The following is a 17,204-nucleotide window of genomic DNA, read 5'->3' as shown; positions in this document are numbered from 1 at the left end:
TAGGGGGACGTAGAGCCAACCTCCACTTCACACCACTGAGCAAGGATGCCCACTGAAGAAAGGGGTAAAGCTTCAGTCCATCCACCAGCAGACGACAAAGTGTAGATTTTTGTTATGTTCAAAAAAAAATTTAATGCTTTTCTGGCAAAAGAGATTTTTTTGAACCTCCATAACCAAGGGCAAGTTTTTACTTTTTTTTGTTGAGTAGATTCTTCGTTTTTTATTTTTTCACTGATGAAGAGTTCTCAATTTTTCATTCAGTGCTGATTAAACATCGAGAGGTACGTTCTTTGTGAATCTGCTAAGACTTGTCAAAATACACCCAATTGCCGTTTTTTTTTTTCTTCTTCTTCTTCCTTTTATTAACAAGCATTCCACATAATAAACCTAAAATAACTTAACTCTTATTGTGCTCTTCTACGAAGATGGGGACTTTTTTATGCCTCCATGGCCCTGTACAAATTTTTACTTTAATTTTTCACTAAGTAAATTCTCACTCTTTTCCTTTGTTTACTGAGTAAATTCTTCCTTTTTCAGTTTTTTCGCTAAGTAAAGTTCTAAATTGTTCATTTCGCGAGGAATTGTCCTCTTTGTGAATCAGCTATTACTTGTTTAAATGCACTCCCATGGTAGTTTAGGGCTATTGTCTCCATGGTATAGGGCCCCATGAGCGGGTGAGACAGCAGAAAATGAGGAACGATGAAACTACTTGTAACTTATAGATTCCTAATGATTAGAGCTACAAATATCAGATAAAACGATTTATTTCTGGTACAGTACAACTACTACTAACCACTCACTGCAGAGGCCAACACAAATACACATGCTCCTCTATTCCAACTGGCTTAAAACTTACTTCTCTGGGGCTGAAAACCAGTCAGACCGTTTTTCAAAAAAGGTGGTCTTACAAATACGGATTTGGTGGAGGTCATGACTTTATGTGTCATGCCATGTCCTGTCATGACTTCTATGTCATTTAATCATCCTTTGTGTGTGAGTGTTGGTGGCGACACATTGTGTTTAAAGAAGTTTAAATATGGTGCCCCACAAGGGTTTATCCTGGGGTCAGCATTAATGTTCAAAGCTGAAACTGCAGAGATGTAGAAAAACAACCCAAAATTGCACTGGACATACAAAACTTAAGTGCATATTAGACTGGAAATCGAACAACAATTCTTTGGGACTATCGTTATGAGTGACTGAAAGCAAGAGAAAATAAACAACTTTGACGGTTTGGCCGAAAGTTTCAGCCCTCTAAGAAAACAAAGCAGGTTTGAGTTCTTTTAAAGAACCAAGGACATCAAAATAAATAAATTTGGTGTCCCTTAGCCTAAACCAGGCTTACTTTTACCCAAAAACGGATATTTACCTCGATTGCTTCAAAGTTATGAAGTTTCAGGACGGTACCAATTTGCATTTGTGTTGCCACGCTGAATGATAAAAATTAAAAAGAAAAATATTTAGTTGAGCTTGAGAACGCTTTTCGTCTATCAAAAATTCAAACTTTAACAATCTATTGATTCCCAACACACCTCAAAAGGTAAGCTACACCTACTTAAAGCACTTGATGCAAAATGTTTTTAGTTTGACTTTAGTAAATTTTCCCCTAAGTTTCTTGTCTCAAATTTGGAGCCCGCTACAACCAAAACAGCATACAAAAATTGGTGTCATTGAAACTGAATTGTCGTAAATTTGAGTTACGTAAATTCCCTTTTCAACAAACAGATTTTATTTTCATTGTCCTTGGCACTTGAACAATAAACAAAAAGACCATGGCATTTTTCTGTGTATCCCTACAAGCCCATTCAAACACCCATTAGCTGAGTGGCAGTCCTATGCCGGGGCAGAGGGGGGGCAGTTTTTCTGATATCTGACATTAAATTCCTTTCATTTTACAATGTTACACTTCTTTAGCATACTTTATCCCCCCTTCCCAGAATATGAGGCCTAATACCGCTACTGTATTAGCCCGTTCGGACAACCCATTAGCCCATTCGAACACCCAGATTTTATTTTCACCATCTGTGGCACTTTAAAGGAAACAAAAAGCCGATGGCACTTTTCCAGAGATTCTTAGAAGCCCATTCAACAACCCATTAGCACAGTAGCAGTTCTAGCCCTGGGCAAGGGGCAGTTGCCGCCCTCCATTTTCTCTGACATTAAATGCCTTTCATTTTATAATGTTACACTTCATTAGTATATTTTATACCCCCCCCCCAGAATATGAGGCCTCATACCGCTACTGTATTAGCCCATTCAAACAACCAGATTTCCATTCCACCTTATTTGGTACTTCAATTGTCAACTAAAAGGCGATGGCACTTTTTCGTTTTCCTGAAAGCCCTTTATCTTACTTTTAAACTTTTATAATAAAATTCTAACAAATAAACTTTTTGACCTTTTTAAATTTATTTTTGAAACTGTTTCAATACCGTATTCAATTTATTATTTGTAAAACAGGTCAAAACAAGCACCATAAACATATTACAATCAATATATAAAACACAGCACTGATTATTTTCCAAAGTTTATACAAAATATTTCTTTTTTTACAAAAACAAATGCACAAAAAACGTGCCATTTTACTTAATGACTGTGCCTAAATAATGCAAACAAACCTGAAAACCTCAAATAAAACCCCTAAATAAACCTCAAAACCTGAAACAAACTCAATCACTTCAGGAATTGTGATTCAAACAAATAATTGCGCTTAACTTCCGGGCACTCTACCCCGGAGGAGAATTGGGAGCGGAGGAATTGAAGCCTCCCTCCTGTACTTAAAGAACCTTTATTTATTCTTTTTTCACTTTCTTAAGAGAAGCTTGCACGAATTGTGTACTTGCAGTGCAATTATCGAAAAATTTTAAGAGAAAAAAGCTTAGTATTGGGTAAAAATCCAGAATTTTTTATAGATAGCGAGCAAAAAATTGCTCCTTATAGCAAGTTACAAAACTTGCCAGGATTTTCTCCCAAAACGCGTACTTTTCCCTATTCCCTATCTCTGAAAGCGAATTTTTGATTATATCATTTTTTTTACTTGAAAAATAAAAAAAAGTTTGCTATTCATAAAAATAGCCAACTATTACTACAGACTTGTCACAGCATGGGATCCTGCGAGGTTGATGCACTGACGAATGCACCTCTTCTCTTTAAAACCTCCCAAACCTCCCTTCTCTTCACTACCTCTCAAAAACTTTTAACCAATTTTTGCTAATGACACTGTCAATACCTCTCACGGGAAAAAGGCAATATCAAGAATTTGCTATTATGTTAGTTTTTTCTATAAAAATATATTATAATACACCTAACAAGTATTGCATGTGCAAATTTTATTAATTCGTTGAAGAGTAAAGTCGGGATTTAAATGCAATGAATAAGGGTCCTGGTGGCTGTCTTAGTTTGCAATAGCAGGTTCGATTAATTACCGAAGGCTTTGTGGGTTCGACTCCAACCGATGAACGTTTTTTTCTTTACTTTAAACTTTTGACTCCTTATATCATTTTAATCTGGGACATTCCACCCCAACAGCATAAAAAACTGATGCAAAAGGTAACTCTTTTCGTCTCTGAGAGAGAAAAATCCAAGTGAATCTAACATATACCCAGTAAAATCAATCAAGAAAACCTAAATGCAAACATTATAGTATTAATTTAATCATATCTTACTTTGCTTTATGTTGGGGCTTTATGTTGAACATTTTTCATTTGTAATCCAAAAGTAAACGAGTTTTATTCATTTTACCATTTTACCATATTCATTTTACCAGGTCGCTATTATTGGTGCTACAGTTGAACATTTTTCATTTATAATCCAAAAGTAAGCGATTTTTATTCATTTTACCATATTTTACCATTTTACCATATTCATTTTACCAGGTCGCTATTATTGATGCTACAGTTTAACATTTTTCATTTATAATCCAAAAGTAAACGAGTTTTATTCATTTTACCCAATTTTTTACCATTTCAGCATATTCATTTTACCAGGTCGCTAGTATTGGTGCTACAGTTTATCATTTTTTATTTATAATCCAAAAAGTAAACGAGTTTTATTCATTTTACCCAATTTTTTACCATTTCAGCATATTCATTTTACCAGGTCGCTAGTATTGGTGCTACAGTTTATCATTTTTCATTTATAATCCAAAAGTAAACGAGTTTTATTCATTTTACCATGTGCTTCTTTCTTGACTGTTCATAGAATCCGTGTTATCCGAGTTTTTGTTTATCTAAGGTGCTCTTGGTCCACATTACCAAGGATAACCGTGGCTCTACTGCAATAAGATTAATCTTATTTAAATAAACTAAAATAATTATGTTTGTAAAAAATTTAATTTCTTTAAATTTATTGAATAACCAAATTTATCTAACACTTTTTTTTATTAAATCTTCAACACATTTATTAATATAAAAATGTTACATAATCCTTTAGAACTTATTTTTGACAATTTTCAATTTATTAACTGATAACTTAATTAATTTTTTACTTTGTCTAAGGCACTGCCCAGTGCGAGAACACTTTTATTGGTGCTACAGTTGAACATTTTTCATTTATAATCCAAAAGTAACCGAGTTTTATTCATTTTACCATATGTTTCTTTCTTGACTGTTCATAGAATCCGTGTTATCTGAGTTTTCATTTATCCAAGGTGCTCTTGGTCCACATTACCAAGGATAACCGTGGCTCTACTGCAATAAAATTAATCTTATTTAAATAATTCAAAATAATTTGTTAGTAAAGTATCTGATTTCTTTAAATTCATTGAATAAGAAATTTATTTAACACCTTTTTTTATTAAATTTTCAACGCATTTATTAATATAAAAATGTTACATAACCCTTTAGAATTTATTTTTGACAATTTTTAATTTATTAATTGATAATTTAATTAATTTTTACATTTAATAATACTAATTTTGATTAAATCATTCAAAATTGCCTAATTATTAAATTATTCAATATCTTTAAATTTGTTTAATAATTAAAATTAATACACTATTTTTTCTTAAATTATCAACTAGTTGAATAATTTTAATATCTTAACTTATAATTGTATTTATTATCAATAAAATTAATTTCGTTTAGATCATAATAAATAATTTATCTATTATATCTATTTAATTTCTTTAAATTTATATAAAAATGAAACTCATTCAATTATTTTTACTGCATTGCTAAATAATTTATTAGTCTAAAAACGTCACACAGCCTTTCTGAACCTCCTTCAGTCAAGGGGGCTGCGGTACACTCAAATTTAAACAACCACGTACTTATTATAAAATAAACCAGTACGCAAACCACACTCTCAGATCTGAAAGTTATATTCTATATGGGGCCCTAGAACCATAGTAGGGCCGAAGACCATTATTTTTTTCACCAGAACATTGATAGCCCCAACATTACGAAAAATGATGGATCGACAAATATACATAAATTGTTTCGAAACAAGCACTAATGGTGACACAATTGGAAACATATACTTGCGTTGTCATAAAAGTGAGAGATAAAATTTATTTGGAGTACCAAAGAAATTCTCTCCTTTCGATGATGAATATGCTGGAGTATGCAGTTTTACACTTTTCTTTTCTTCCTCACAACGGTACACTACATTTCACAAGAGCAGAGTAGATCCTATACAACCTCACAACAGCACATTAAAGGCTATACAACAGTACATTAGCGGCTAATAGGCTAGAAGTAATCATGATCTGAGTGGGGAACCGCTTGTTGGACTTTCTCCGGTTCGGGTTGAGGGTCCATGAGGGCGTGGTTGTAGGTGGAGTGTAGGAGCAAGGAAAGTACTCCAGCACGTGAAGCCATTGCTTGTCTCACCTGTCTCTCTTTTTCAAACAGATCATCAATTTTTAACCACTAAAAGAGACAAAAAAAATTAATTAAATTTTTAATTCTTAGCATATTTTCATATTAGCATCTTTCGTTAATTGTAATTAATTTTTTTTTTAAGATTTAAGAAATTCAATTTTTTCAGGTGATAAAAAAAAAAATCGGTTTAGTTTTCTTCAAAGTATTATTGCTATTTTTTAATTTATTTCAAAAAGAGGTAAGAAATAATAAGCTGATACTAACTAACGAAAATATAGTAAAGAATAATAATGAATAAAGTAATTAAACGAAAAAGCAAGGGGAAAAACAACAGATATAAAAAGAAAACAAGAAATCTAAAGGCAAAATAATTCCCGTTCTAGGTTATCGGATCAAATTTATTTAAAAAACTAAAAATTATATGTCCTCTCCACCTTAACTTTATTAGACTAACTGATCACTTTAAGAATTGTTTATATCATAAAAAGCTACCGAAGCCAGTCCGGTCAAAATCACAAACTGGTCAGTGATAAAAGACTTGAATGCCTAATCAGAGTAAAACCAAGACAGATTGTCTCTGTGATAGGCAAAGCTGGCATAGCTTTTTCAAAGTTACATTAAAAATGATTAATTTTACTTCTTTATGATAGTCTATCATCCTAAGCCCCGTTTCCAGTTAGTACAGTAGAGGTTTGCAGATAAATAAAAAAGAAAACATTAAGCACTTTGAAATTTGTGGTCTCCTGGCACTTTGGCTTTGCCCTTTTTCCCATAAAATTATGTCAATTTTGCCGTTATACCAATTTGGCAAATTGAGTTGGTATATACCATTTGTGAACTAGACAATTTCAGCAGCAGTCATTCAAGAAGCGTTATGTGACACTTTTTCTCAAAATGATGTCCTTTATCGTTTCTTTTATCGTTACTGTTTCTCAAGATCAAGGGTACATCAAGGATTTTTGTTCAGGGGGATTTAACAACAAATAGCATTCAAAAACTCATCAAAAATTTACTTATATGCATTTTGTCATGTTTTTAGAATAAAAAAAAAATCGGAGGGGGGGGGGGGTTCAAACCCCGTAACCACCCCCTGATTACGGGCCTTGCTCAATTTTTTAGTTCTTCTAAAGCACATCATATCTCCTTCTATCAGATGCAGATATTATTAGAATTTGGACCTTTCAATGTCGAATTTGGGTGTTTTAGTGTTTTTAGTGTGCTTGGGTGTTTAGTGTTTATATAATCAGTTCATATTAGTCACTCTTGACTGTATTATTTTGGCTCCAACTATTATGTTTTTTATGTTTTTGTGATTATCTACGCATTTTCTTTGAATGCAAATACCAAAATAGATTTATAGATTAAAAGAGTTTCAATTAACGGGACTCTTTTAAAATACTTAATTGGAAATATTATATTTATCAAATTAGTAAACTCCTTTTTTGACCCTATGTTATGAGTGAAAAACATAAGTGTTTTTCAATTGTTTCTTACGTAGTTATTTCGTATGAAAAAGACTTTTGTTTTGCCTTGCCAATAACACAGAATCAAACTATTTATTGTAAGCAAGTTACACTTGGGTAGGCATTGCCCAAACATAGTATCTTTTATTCAATCAATTAGTTATAAAATTAAATATAATAATTATAATTAGAATACTCTCCCCACAAGAAACACTTATCAATGAGTACAGAAATAGCCAGCACACAAGTCAAAACGCACAACCTAGGAATTTTTAAAAGAAGAAAAAACTCGGCACAAAGCTTCGAGAATATCCCTGTAACCTGGAGTAAACCACCAGGAGTGTCAGCATTGGGACATCCATAGTCGCTCTATTGGGAGTAGGGATTTAAGAGGGACAAAGGGAGGCAGGAGTAAGTTTTCGAAGATGGCCTAAAACCTAATCTTGAAATCAAAAGGCCCAAATTCTAATAATTTCTGCATTTGAGGAAACGCAATACAAAGAAAAAGTCACTAAATACTTGTTTTTCAAATATATTCAACTATCAGTTGTTTGTATTGTGTTCTATTAAAAAGAAAAATATTATATTTTTGATTTTTAATTCCAATCCATATTGTGCGCAGCATTTCACCTTTTGAACTAAAGCAATACAAATAACTGTTTGTTAAAAACGACCAAAAAACGCAGAAACTACCCGAATTCAGATCTTCTAATATTGGAATAAATTTTGTCCTATCATTGAGACCTTACTTTAGACCTTAGATCCTCCTGTGCCTCCAGAGGCGCTTAGGGCAACCAAGAAGAGTCGCCAGTCCTCTCTCATCGCTGCAGCCGCCCAGAAATCTTCCCATTCAGGTTGAATTTAGGCATTAAGGTTTAGGAGGTCAGCCCAGTAGCTGCGTCGTAAGGTGTTTTCTGAGGCGTCCTCTGCTTCTGATACCATGTGGCTACCAGTGAAGGACGACCTTCGGTAGTTGGGTTTAGGGCATGCGGATCACATGACCAAGGTGTCTCTACTTCCTATATTTGATCACTTTGATTATCAGTGACCGAGGTGTCTTCTGTGGTATTGTAGCGTTTGTTACTTTTAGGGACCAGTGGATATTTAGAATGCGCTTTAAATGTTTTCGAACGCGAGGAGTTTCTTTTCCAGTATTTGATCTATGTGCCAAGTTTCAGAACCATAGCAAAGCGTTGAGAGGACGTTGCTGCTGAACAGCCTCAGCTTGAGTTGGAGAGAGTACTTCTGACTGCGCCAAATTTGAGACAGTTTCCTGAAAGTTGGATTAGCCTGGCCGATCCTCGGCCGATTCTATTATCGAGGCAAACCCAAATATTTTATAAGAATAACTGTTCGTTAAAAAAGTTGAAAACATACTTTTTTCCCCTTATTCAAACCATGTTGAGTAACATACCGCCTTTTGAACTACCGAAATGAAAATAATTGTTCTTTAAAATAATATAAAAAAAACAAAAAAAAAACAGCAGAATGTTTAGAAATATTCCAAATTAGCTCGTAAAAAAATTCTTATTCTTTTTTTACTCCTAGCCCCTACTTTGCATTTTTCGTAGCTTTCTGGGCAAAAAAAAGCAAAAAATAAAGGAAGAATGAAGTACCTTGACACGGAAAGATAAAAAAAAACGGATTGAAAGGATTTGACATCTTAACAGGTTATATACAGTACTATACAGTAATTCGCTAAGCATATAAACTCTACCCTGCTCTACCCTAACTGTGTGACATATGCTGGAGATTTGAAGCTATTTTCTCCCAAGCGAGCATTATATTGTCTCATTATACAGGAGGTTATATTAATATCAAAACTTAAAACAAATTCATTGTCTATTAAAAATGTATTTGCTTATTATACAGTAAGCAGCATTAAAATTATGATTTAAATTTCAGTGGGTTTATATGAAAAGTTGATATTTTTATTTTTATAATAAAATTAATTTTTGCTTAAACATACATAAATTCTTAAATTCTTTACTTATTCTATGTCGTTTCCCAAATAACGGGCTATTGAGCCCTTTGGAATACTGTTTTGTTATTGTTATTTTATAGAAATAAATGGAACTTGAACATAGTGTTGGTAAGCCCACCTCATTTGTGTCACGGCTTGGAGATCGAGCTGAAACTTTCCAGGGAAGTTCCTTTTTTGGGAGGGGGGCAGAAGACTTCGAATTTTCTCTTGGGGCAACATTTTGCTCCAATCCTCTATAGTTGATAGTCTCCTTTTCTGTAAGTAAACAATTTTTTTTTATAAAGTAAAACATTTGTGGGACCTTTCTTATGTGTGACATTATCCGAGTGATATTTTCCGTGTGGCATTTTCCGTGTGGCATTTTCCTTTTTTACGTCTGTCGTCTGTTAGTTAATTTAAATAAAGAAGGAATATATGGTTACGCTTATCCTCAGAATACAAGTCAAACAGAAAAAAATCCAAAAATGGAAGAAAAATAACGCTAAAACTAACCTGCCTAACTCTTTCCATATCAATTTCAGCTCGGCGTAACTTCTCCCATCCTAGATGGCGCACACACTTCTTTTTAGCAACACGACAAAATTCGTTACTTTCTTCTAAAACATTCTTCAAAAGTGGACATCCGCAAACCTAAAAGACACAAAGGACGTACTATCATTTTATGTCATTTATTATTATGAACGATTGTACTGTTCTGTCATATCAGCTAATATGCTTCTTATCCACTTATATATGACACTGGCTCATGCCAGAGCCAGTGGCACATATGATGTGTCACAGCCAGTGCACCTGTGATTTGTCACAGCCAGATCATTAAAGAACCCTATTTGGGTGTCTATGGACCTCCAACTGTTTGCAGAAGAAGCAGCTCTAGGTAGCTAAGTAGCTCCTAGCTAAGGCGAGCTAGCTAAAGCTAAGGGCAAAAGAATAAACTTTTCTCCAAAAATGAGTTTAAGTCACTTTTCTTTTTCTTTGTTATGGCTGTTGTCAAAGAATCAATCTCAAATAAATCCCACTTTTTAAAATTTAACATTTCAAAAGCCTATTTCTTATCAAGTATTTAGTTATTTTAGTCATTTAGTTTCATATTCCCATAATATTGCCATTGGTGGAAAACTGTTTAATAATTATTAAACTTTAATAATTATTATAAACATCATTGTAAATATAATTATTAAAATAAAAATATTAAAATAAATAAAAAATTATTAAAATAATTATTAAAATTATTTAATAATTTCCAAATTTAATAATTATAAAACTGTAATAATTTATATACCATTGCAGCTTTCTTTTCTTTAAGAGGTTTGAATAGGACTAAATTATGCATCTTTGGCAAAAGGACAAACTTTTCGCCAAAAATAATTTTAGCACCCAAAAGTGGGGGGGGGGGATCACTTTTGATGACTCTTAAAAAGGTACATAGTAATTTCACTTTTTTTTTCTTTCTTACAGCTGCCCTTCAAGAACCACCCTTAAATAAATGCCTCTTTAAAATTTGATTTTTCATAAGCCCATTTCTTACCCAAATATTTAGTTACATTTAGTCATATATTAATCATATTTAATTTCATATTCCCATAATATTGCCGTTTGTTTAAAATTGCTGAATAATTTGTGTACCATCTAAATGATATCAATACATTAAATATCGCCTTGGAATATGTTATATATAGTCTACTACATAGTTCTGTTTTCCATAATATTATAATTTTATTCAGACTTAATGTCAAGCTTTGACCTCCTGGATTCAGCCTCACAATCTAAGTTAGGCATAGATACTTCTTATTTTCTTTCAAATGCGCTTGCTTCTAAGGTTATAAAGACATGCCTCAAATACACTCCTAGCCAATTGTGTATTGTTGGTTTAAATTACTAAACATTGATTGAATAATGACCAACCAAGTCGGAGACTCATTCCACATCTCTCCAAGGAGATTACCAGATGTTCGTACAACAAATGATCAACCAAATTTATCCCTTTTCCATCAGAATTTGTCATAATAAGCTCAAATCATCATTCAAATCATCAGGAGTCTTGGAATCTCTTTCTAAAGCCTATAGCCAAGAGTTCTTTTCTATAGTTCAGTTCAGTCTTATGCTTTGTATTTTCCTGTTATTTGGATGGCAACCTTTCCCTCCTCACTGAAGCCACAGTAGAGACATTACGATAAAACTAGGACTACTATTTATGAAAATAACAGCTCTTCATTTAAACTCTTGCTTGATGTGAAATCTCTTTGTTTTCTGTTGTGTGCTTTTTTCACTTTCTTTAATTGCATGGCTACCTTCCAGCTGCCTTGAGTAATATTATATCTTTTATTCTTTATCAGCGGTCTGTTAATCCTCAAACTTACAGCAACTGCAAGATTCTTCATATTCCATTATTGCAGTCTGTCTTCAACCCCTGGCAGTTTTTAATATGATCATGATGAAATATGTTACACCTTACCTTAGTGCCTCCAGTGCAATCTGTGCCGCTTCTCCATGCATCGCACGTGGTTGACGCTGCGATAATACCGCCCATTCAGGTGTCAGTGAGGTTCCAGCTTTCTTCTGATCCAGATCTAGTGTTCTGCGCAGTGTATTCCTCGGAGAACCTTTTGTATGCCTACCGTCGGGCTTCCAGCTGTGTGCTATGCTAGGGAGACGACTTTCGTCCATACGCAGGGCGTTTCCAAAACAGGACCTGCATTTTCTCCGAGGAATACCCGTGACAAGTGGCTGGCTAGTCCTTTGACGAATTTCCTTGTTGGTGACTTTCTGCTGCCTTATGTGATCTTAAGAATACTTCTAAGGCTGTTATTTTTCAAAGCCTGTTTGCGCTTATCCTGTGGCGCTTTGTGCGTAACACGATCATGATATGGACCACGCTCCTAGAATATGGACCACGCTAGAAGAGTGGCAGCTTTGTGCTGCCACTCTTCTAGTATCTTCAAAAGGAATGTCAAAGAGTTACTAGTTAACAATTACTGTTTTTTTTCTCCCACGGAGGATCTCTCTGGATTGGGTTTGTATCTTTGAAGAACATTATTTAATTTATATTAGTTTTATTCAGTTAAAAGGCTGTTTCACTTTTACGGGTTGTTTGGTTTGAAGTCATGAGATACTACAATGCCTAGCGTGTGATGTTAGGGATAATTGGAATGGGAGATTTCGTTTTTTTTTGTATACTCTATTATAAATTGGCATAATTTCTTTTGTATATTTTTATTTTTTTGTTTCTTCCTTGTTTCTTTGTAGCCATGGAGCCTTGCGAAAGAGACTATGTTCAAGTGTTTTATTAAATAAAAAAAACAAGTTTTTTTAACTGAAAGTAAGGAGCGACATTAAAACTTAAAACGAACAGAAATTACTTCGTATATGAAAGAGGCTGCTTCTTCATCAACGCCCCGCTCTTTACGCTAAAGTTTGACTCTGTCTCTCAATTCTTCTTTTTAAAACAGTAAAAAACTTTAGCGTAAAGAGCGGGGCGTTGATGAGGAAGCAGACTCTTTCATATACGAAGTAGTTTCTGTTCGTTTTAAGTTTTAATGTTGCTCCTTATTTTCAGTTAAAAAAAACTTGTTTTTTTTTATTTAATTTCTGAACGTTTTTGAATCAATGCATGTTTTGATTTTGGCTCTCCACAGAGGAATAATTAGAACGAAATTTGAATTTTTTTTTTTTTTTGCTAAATGGCTTTCTCATAATTTTGATCGAATGATTTTGAGAAAAAAAGAGCGGGGGAGGAAGCCTAGTTGCCCTCCGATTTTTTGGTCAATTAAAAAGGCAACTAGAACATTTAATTTTTTACGAATATTTTTATTAGTAAAAGATTTACGTAACTTATAAATTAGCTTACGTAAAGAACTTTTGTATTCTCATATTTTTATTACATATATGAGGGGGTTCGCCCCCTTGTCAGATCCTCGTTCTTTACACTAAAGCTTAAATTTTGTCCCAATTCATTAAGAATGACCCCAGAATCACAAAAGCCGTAGAATAAATAGTTGAAATTACTAAAAATACTTTAACATAAAGAGCGAGGTATTAGGAGGAGGTGAGCCCCTCAAATGGGTAATAGTTTCTGTTTGTTTTAAGTCTTAATGCTGTTCCTTACTTCCAGCTGAAAGAACTTTTTCATATTTATTTTTTCATTGTGTTTTTAAATAATGCTATTAAATCCTGCGCTCCCTTCATGGAGATTTTCTTCCCCCATGACAAATTATCGATGGAAAGTTCCCCCAGCATATCCCCCTCTTCTCAACCCCTCCCCCAACCAAAAAAATCCTCCTGAAAACGCCTGTACACTTCCCAATAACCATTACTATATGTAAGCATTGGTCAAAGTTTGTAACTTGTTGCCCCTCCCATGGGGACTGTGGGGGAGTAAGTCGTCCCCAAAGACATAGTTATAAGGTTTTTCGACTACGCTGAATAAAATGGCTATCTCAGAATTTTGATCCGTTGACTTTGGTAAAATAATTAGCGTGGGAGGGGGCCTAGGTGCCCTCCAATTTTTTTGGTCACTTAAAAAGGGCACTAGAACTTTTCATTCCCGTTAGAATGAGCCCTCTTGCAACATTCTAGGACAACTGGGTCGATACGATCACCCCTGGGAAAAAGAAAAAAAAAAAAAAAAAAAAAAAAAAAAAAAAAAAAAAAAAAAAAAAACACGCATCCGTGATCTGCCTTCTGGCAAAAAATACAAAATTCCACATTTTTGTAGATAGGAGCTTGAAACTTCTACAGTAGGGTTCTCTGATACGCTGAATCTGATGGTGTGATTTTCGTTAAGATTCTAAGACTTGTAGGGGGCGTTTCCCTTATTTTCTAACATAACGCAAATTTTCTCAGGCTCGTAACTTTTGATGGGTAAGACTAAACTTGATTAAACTTATATATTTAAAATCAGCATTAAAATGCGATTCTTTTGATGTAAGTATTGGTATCAAAATTCCATTTTTTAGAGTTTTGGTTACTATTGAGCCGGGTCGCTCCTTACTACAGTTCGTTACCACGAACTGTTTGATTGTAAATTTTTATTGAATAAACTATGAACTCTTAAGCCTCCTATGCAACAGGCCTCACCCCTCATCCGTATATTACATAATCCACAATAAAAAAAAAATAACTACTGAACCTTGCTTATTTTAATGTAATAATAAAACCCACTCAGTATACTCTTCAAAATAATTTGATAAAGTCCCTCAACATCACGTGCCACCACCCTCAGTTAAAAGCCTGGTGGAAAAAAACCTCACAGAGGGTATTGAACTGGAAGCAGACACAGGGACTCAGTACATTGAACACAAGGAGCTAATATACCTGCTATATAAAGGAGCTATATAAGCATTGTAAGCTGTTCTTATAAGCTATTAACTATAAAAACAACTTCCCGAAAACGAAGTTTTCTAGAGGAAAGTAAAGGCCATATTAAATTTTGAGATCAGAAGAAATAGAAACCTACAATGACTCAAACTCAAAAAGACCAGAAATTACTATTAAAGAATAAATGAAACCCAAAACGAACAGAAATAAAATAAACAATCATAGAAAAAAATTAGAGCAGGTATTAACCATAAATGAATAAATAAATCTTAAAACGAGCAAAGCTTAAGTTGAATATGTAAATCAAGCTTAAAATGATCAAAAATAATTTGCTATTAAAGTATAAATGAAACCCAAAACGAACAGAAGTTAAATAAACAATCAATGCAAAGAAACATATAATAGGTACTAATAATAAATGAGTAAATAAATCTTAAAACGAGCGAAACTTTAACTGAATATGCAAATCAAGCTTGAAACGAGCAAAAATTTGTGCAAGCAATGGTTTGAATTTCTCTCACTGTATAAGTCTAAAACCTACTACATCATTGGCGCTTTACTGAAAACTATATGTATTTATGAAAAATAATCTTTGGTCTATTTTGAACAAAATGGCTATATAAGAAATTTGATCGGACACATTTGGGGGAAAGAAGGTTGACAAGGGGGGGGGCTAGTTGCCATCGGATCACTTTGAATTTTTAGAAAGAGAATCAGAACTTTTAGTTTCCGATCATTTGAGAACTCTCCGAGGTTAATACGACCACTTCTTCCATAAAAACTACATATGCCCCCAGGGCATACGTTACAACCCTTCCCCCGGACTCTGGGGGGGGGGGGTATGTTAACCCCAAATTTTTCTTTATCTGATCGTCAAACTATTTCAATCAACCTGACAATCTCATAAATCATTTGAGTCCCTCCGAGGTTTATACGACCTTTTCCGTAGAAACTTTGTACACCCACGGGGCATAAGTTACAAATCTTCCCCGGGTTTCGAGAGGGGGATTATGTTGACCCTGAAATTTAGTCATCTGATCGTTGGACTGTTTCAAACAAAATGGCTACTCAAAGTTTGATCGGATACATTTGGGTATAAGAGGGTGGGGGGGGTCACTTTTGATGGCTCTTAAAAAGGTAAATAGTAATTCCATTTTCCAATCAAATGATCCGCCTCTTATTTTTATAGGACCATCTCTTACATAAAAGCTTATCTGCCCCAGGGGCATAACTTACAACACTTCTCCCTGAATCTGGGGGGTTGTATTGATGGGGGGATGAGTTTTTGTTATTTGACCTTTAAACCATTTTGAAATGGCTATCTCAAAATTTTGATCAGATGCATTTAGGGAAAAAGGAGTCTTTGGGGGGGGGGGGATCTAGTTATCCTACGATCACTTTTGACTCTTAAAAATGACATTAGAAATTCTTATTTACAATAGAATGAGCCCCCTCCGAAGTTAATACTACCATCCCTTTCATAAATAACTAATATGCCTCAGGGGAATAATTCACAACACTTGCCCCCAGGTTTTGGTGGGCTTTGTTATCCTTGGAGTCTAAAAAAGAAAAAAATTCATGTGAATGACGTCACATTCGTTTGCATTTTGCATATTTTAGGCTGGGTCCAGGAGCTCAAGGCTTGACATTAAGTCTGAATAAGATTACAGCATTTTGAAAAATTGAACTAGGAAGTAAAAAATACACAAATTATATATTTCATATTTTACAAAATATATATTCTATATCAATAAATTATTGTAGTTTTGCATATTAAATTGATTTAATGATGAAAAAGTTAATACACTGGAATCATCTCCGTTTCTAGCATCTTTGGCTACTTGCCATACTCTAGATCCATGGATCCCACACTCTAGATCCCATACTCTGGATCTCTAGATTCCCAACGCGGGGGAAAGGCTCCCCGGGTAAGGCATGGCAATATTTTGGTGGGTCATGGGTAGGAGTTACAACCTTTGGCTAAATATACTTAAGAGCCATAATTTTGAAAAATACTTTTCATGTGAATAATGTCACATTTGTTTGCATTTAAAGAGTAAAAATTTTTGCTTTTCGTTTTCATTTAAAGAATAAAAATGTTTCGTAAAGACAGAATTTTTCTTTAATATGAAATATGCTTAGAGGACGGGCTGGAAGAAAAACTACCAAGTTAGTGACCTTTTTAAGCTTCCTTCATGTGAATACATACAAAATTTTGAACAACAAAATCAAAATATCCCGAGGGGGGCCTCTAGAATTTTAGAAATTCATAAGTGAAGCATGGCCTAGAATCGGTTGCAAAATAAAGGGTGCATGGAAAGTGATTTTTCCTGAAAAACCATCTAAAACCATAATTTTTGATAAGGGACCAACTGCAAGGGGTTGTTTCTGTTAAAGACAAAACGTCCTCTGCGAGAAAATCCTTGTTATTCTTCCCTAATAGCTTTTGGTTCTAAAATATCTTTAAATTTTGTCAAGTGTCTGTCACAATGAACTTAAAAAAATATGACAAGATAATATGACAAAAATAAGTTATTTTTGGCCTGAAACCGGACACACACTTCTTAACTTGTTTTGAACGATCGATCATACAGTCCCTTTACATTTACACAAAACACTATA

The 17,204-nt window shown here is 34.0% G+C and overlaps 1 protein-coding gene across 2 annotated transcripts in view; it reads right to left on the bottom strand.

Moving 5' to 3' along the window:
- Window positions 1–2,423: 2,423 nt before the first annotated feature.
- Window positions 2,424–17,204, bottom strand: part of LOC136040802 (CXXC-type zinc finger protein 1-like) — a 70,627-nt gene continuing 55,846 nt past the window's right edge. For both annotated transcript variants that reach the window (XM_065725131.1, XM_065725132.1), the window contains exons 10-11: window positions 9,762–9,899; window positions 2,424–5,870 (exon numbers count right to left, since the gene is read on the bottom strand). In XM_065725131.1, coding sequence (XP_065581203.1) covers window positions 5,691–5,870; window positions 9,762–9,899 — 318 coding nt within the window. In that variant the 3' untranslated portion in view covers window positions 2,424–5,690. The remainder of the gene's footprint in view (window positions 5,871–9,761; window positions 9,900–17,204) is intronic.

This window comes from Artemia franciscana, chromosome 21, assembly GCF_032884065.1.
Source record: "Artemia franciscana chromosome 21, ASM3288406v1, whole genome shotgun sequence".
NCBI lineage: Eukaryota > Metazoa > Arthropoda > Branchiopoda > Anostraca > Artemiidae > Artemia > Artemia franciscana.
The sequence above is the reverse complement of the archived record's forward strand: the minus strand, read 5'-3'. Positions and strand labels throughout refer to the sequence as shown.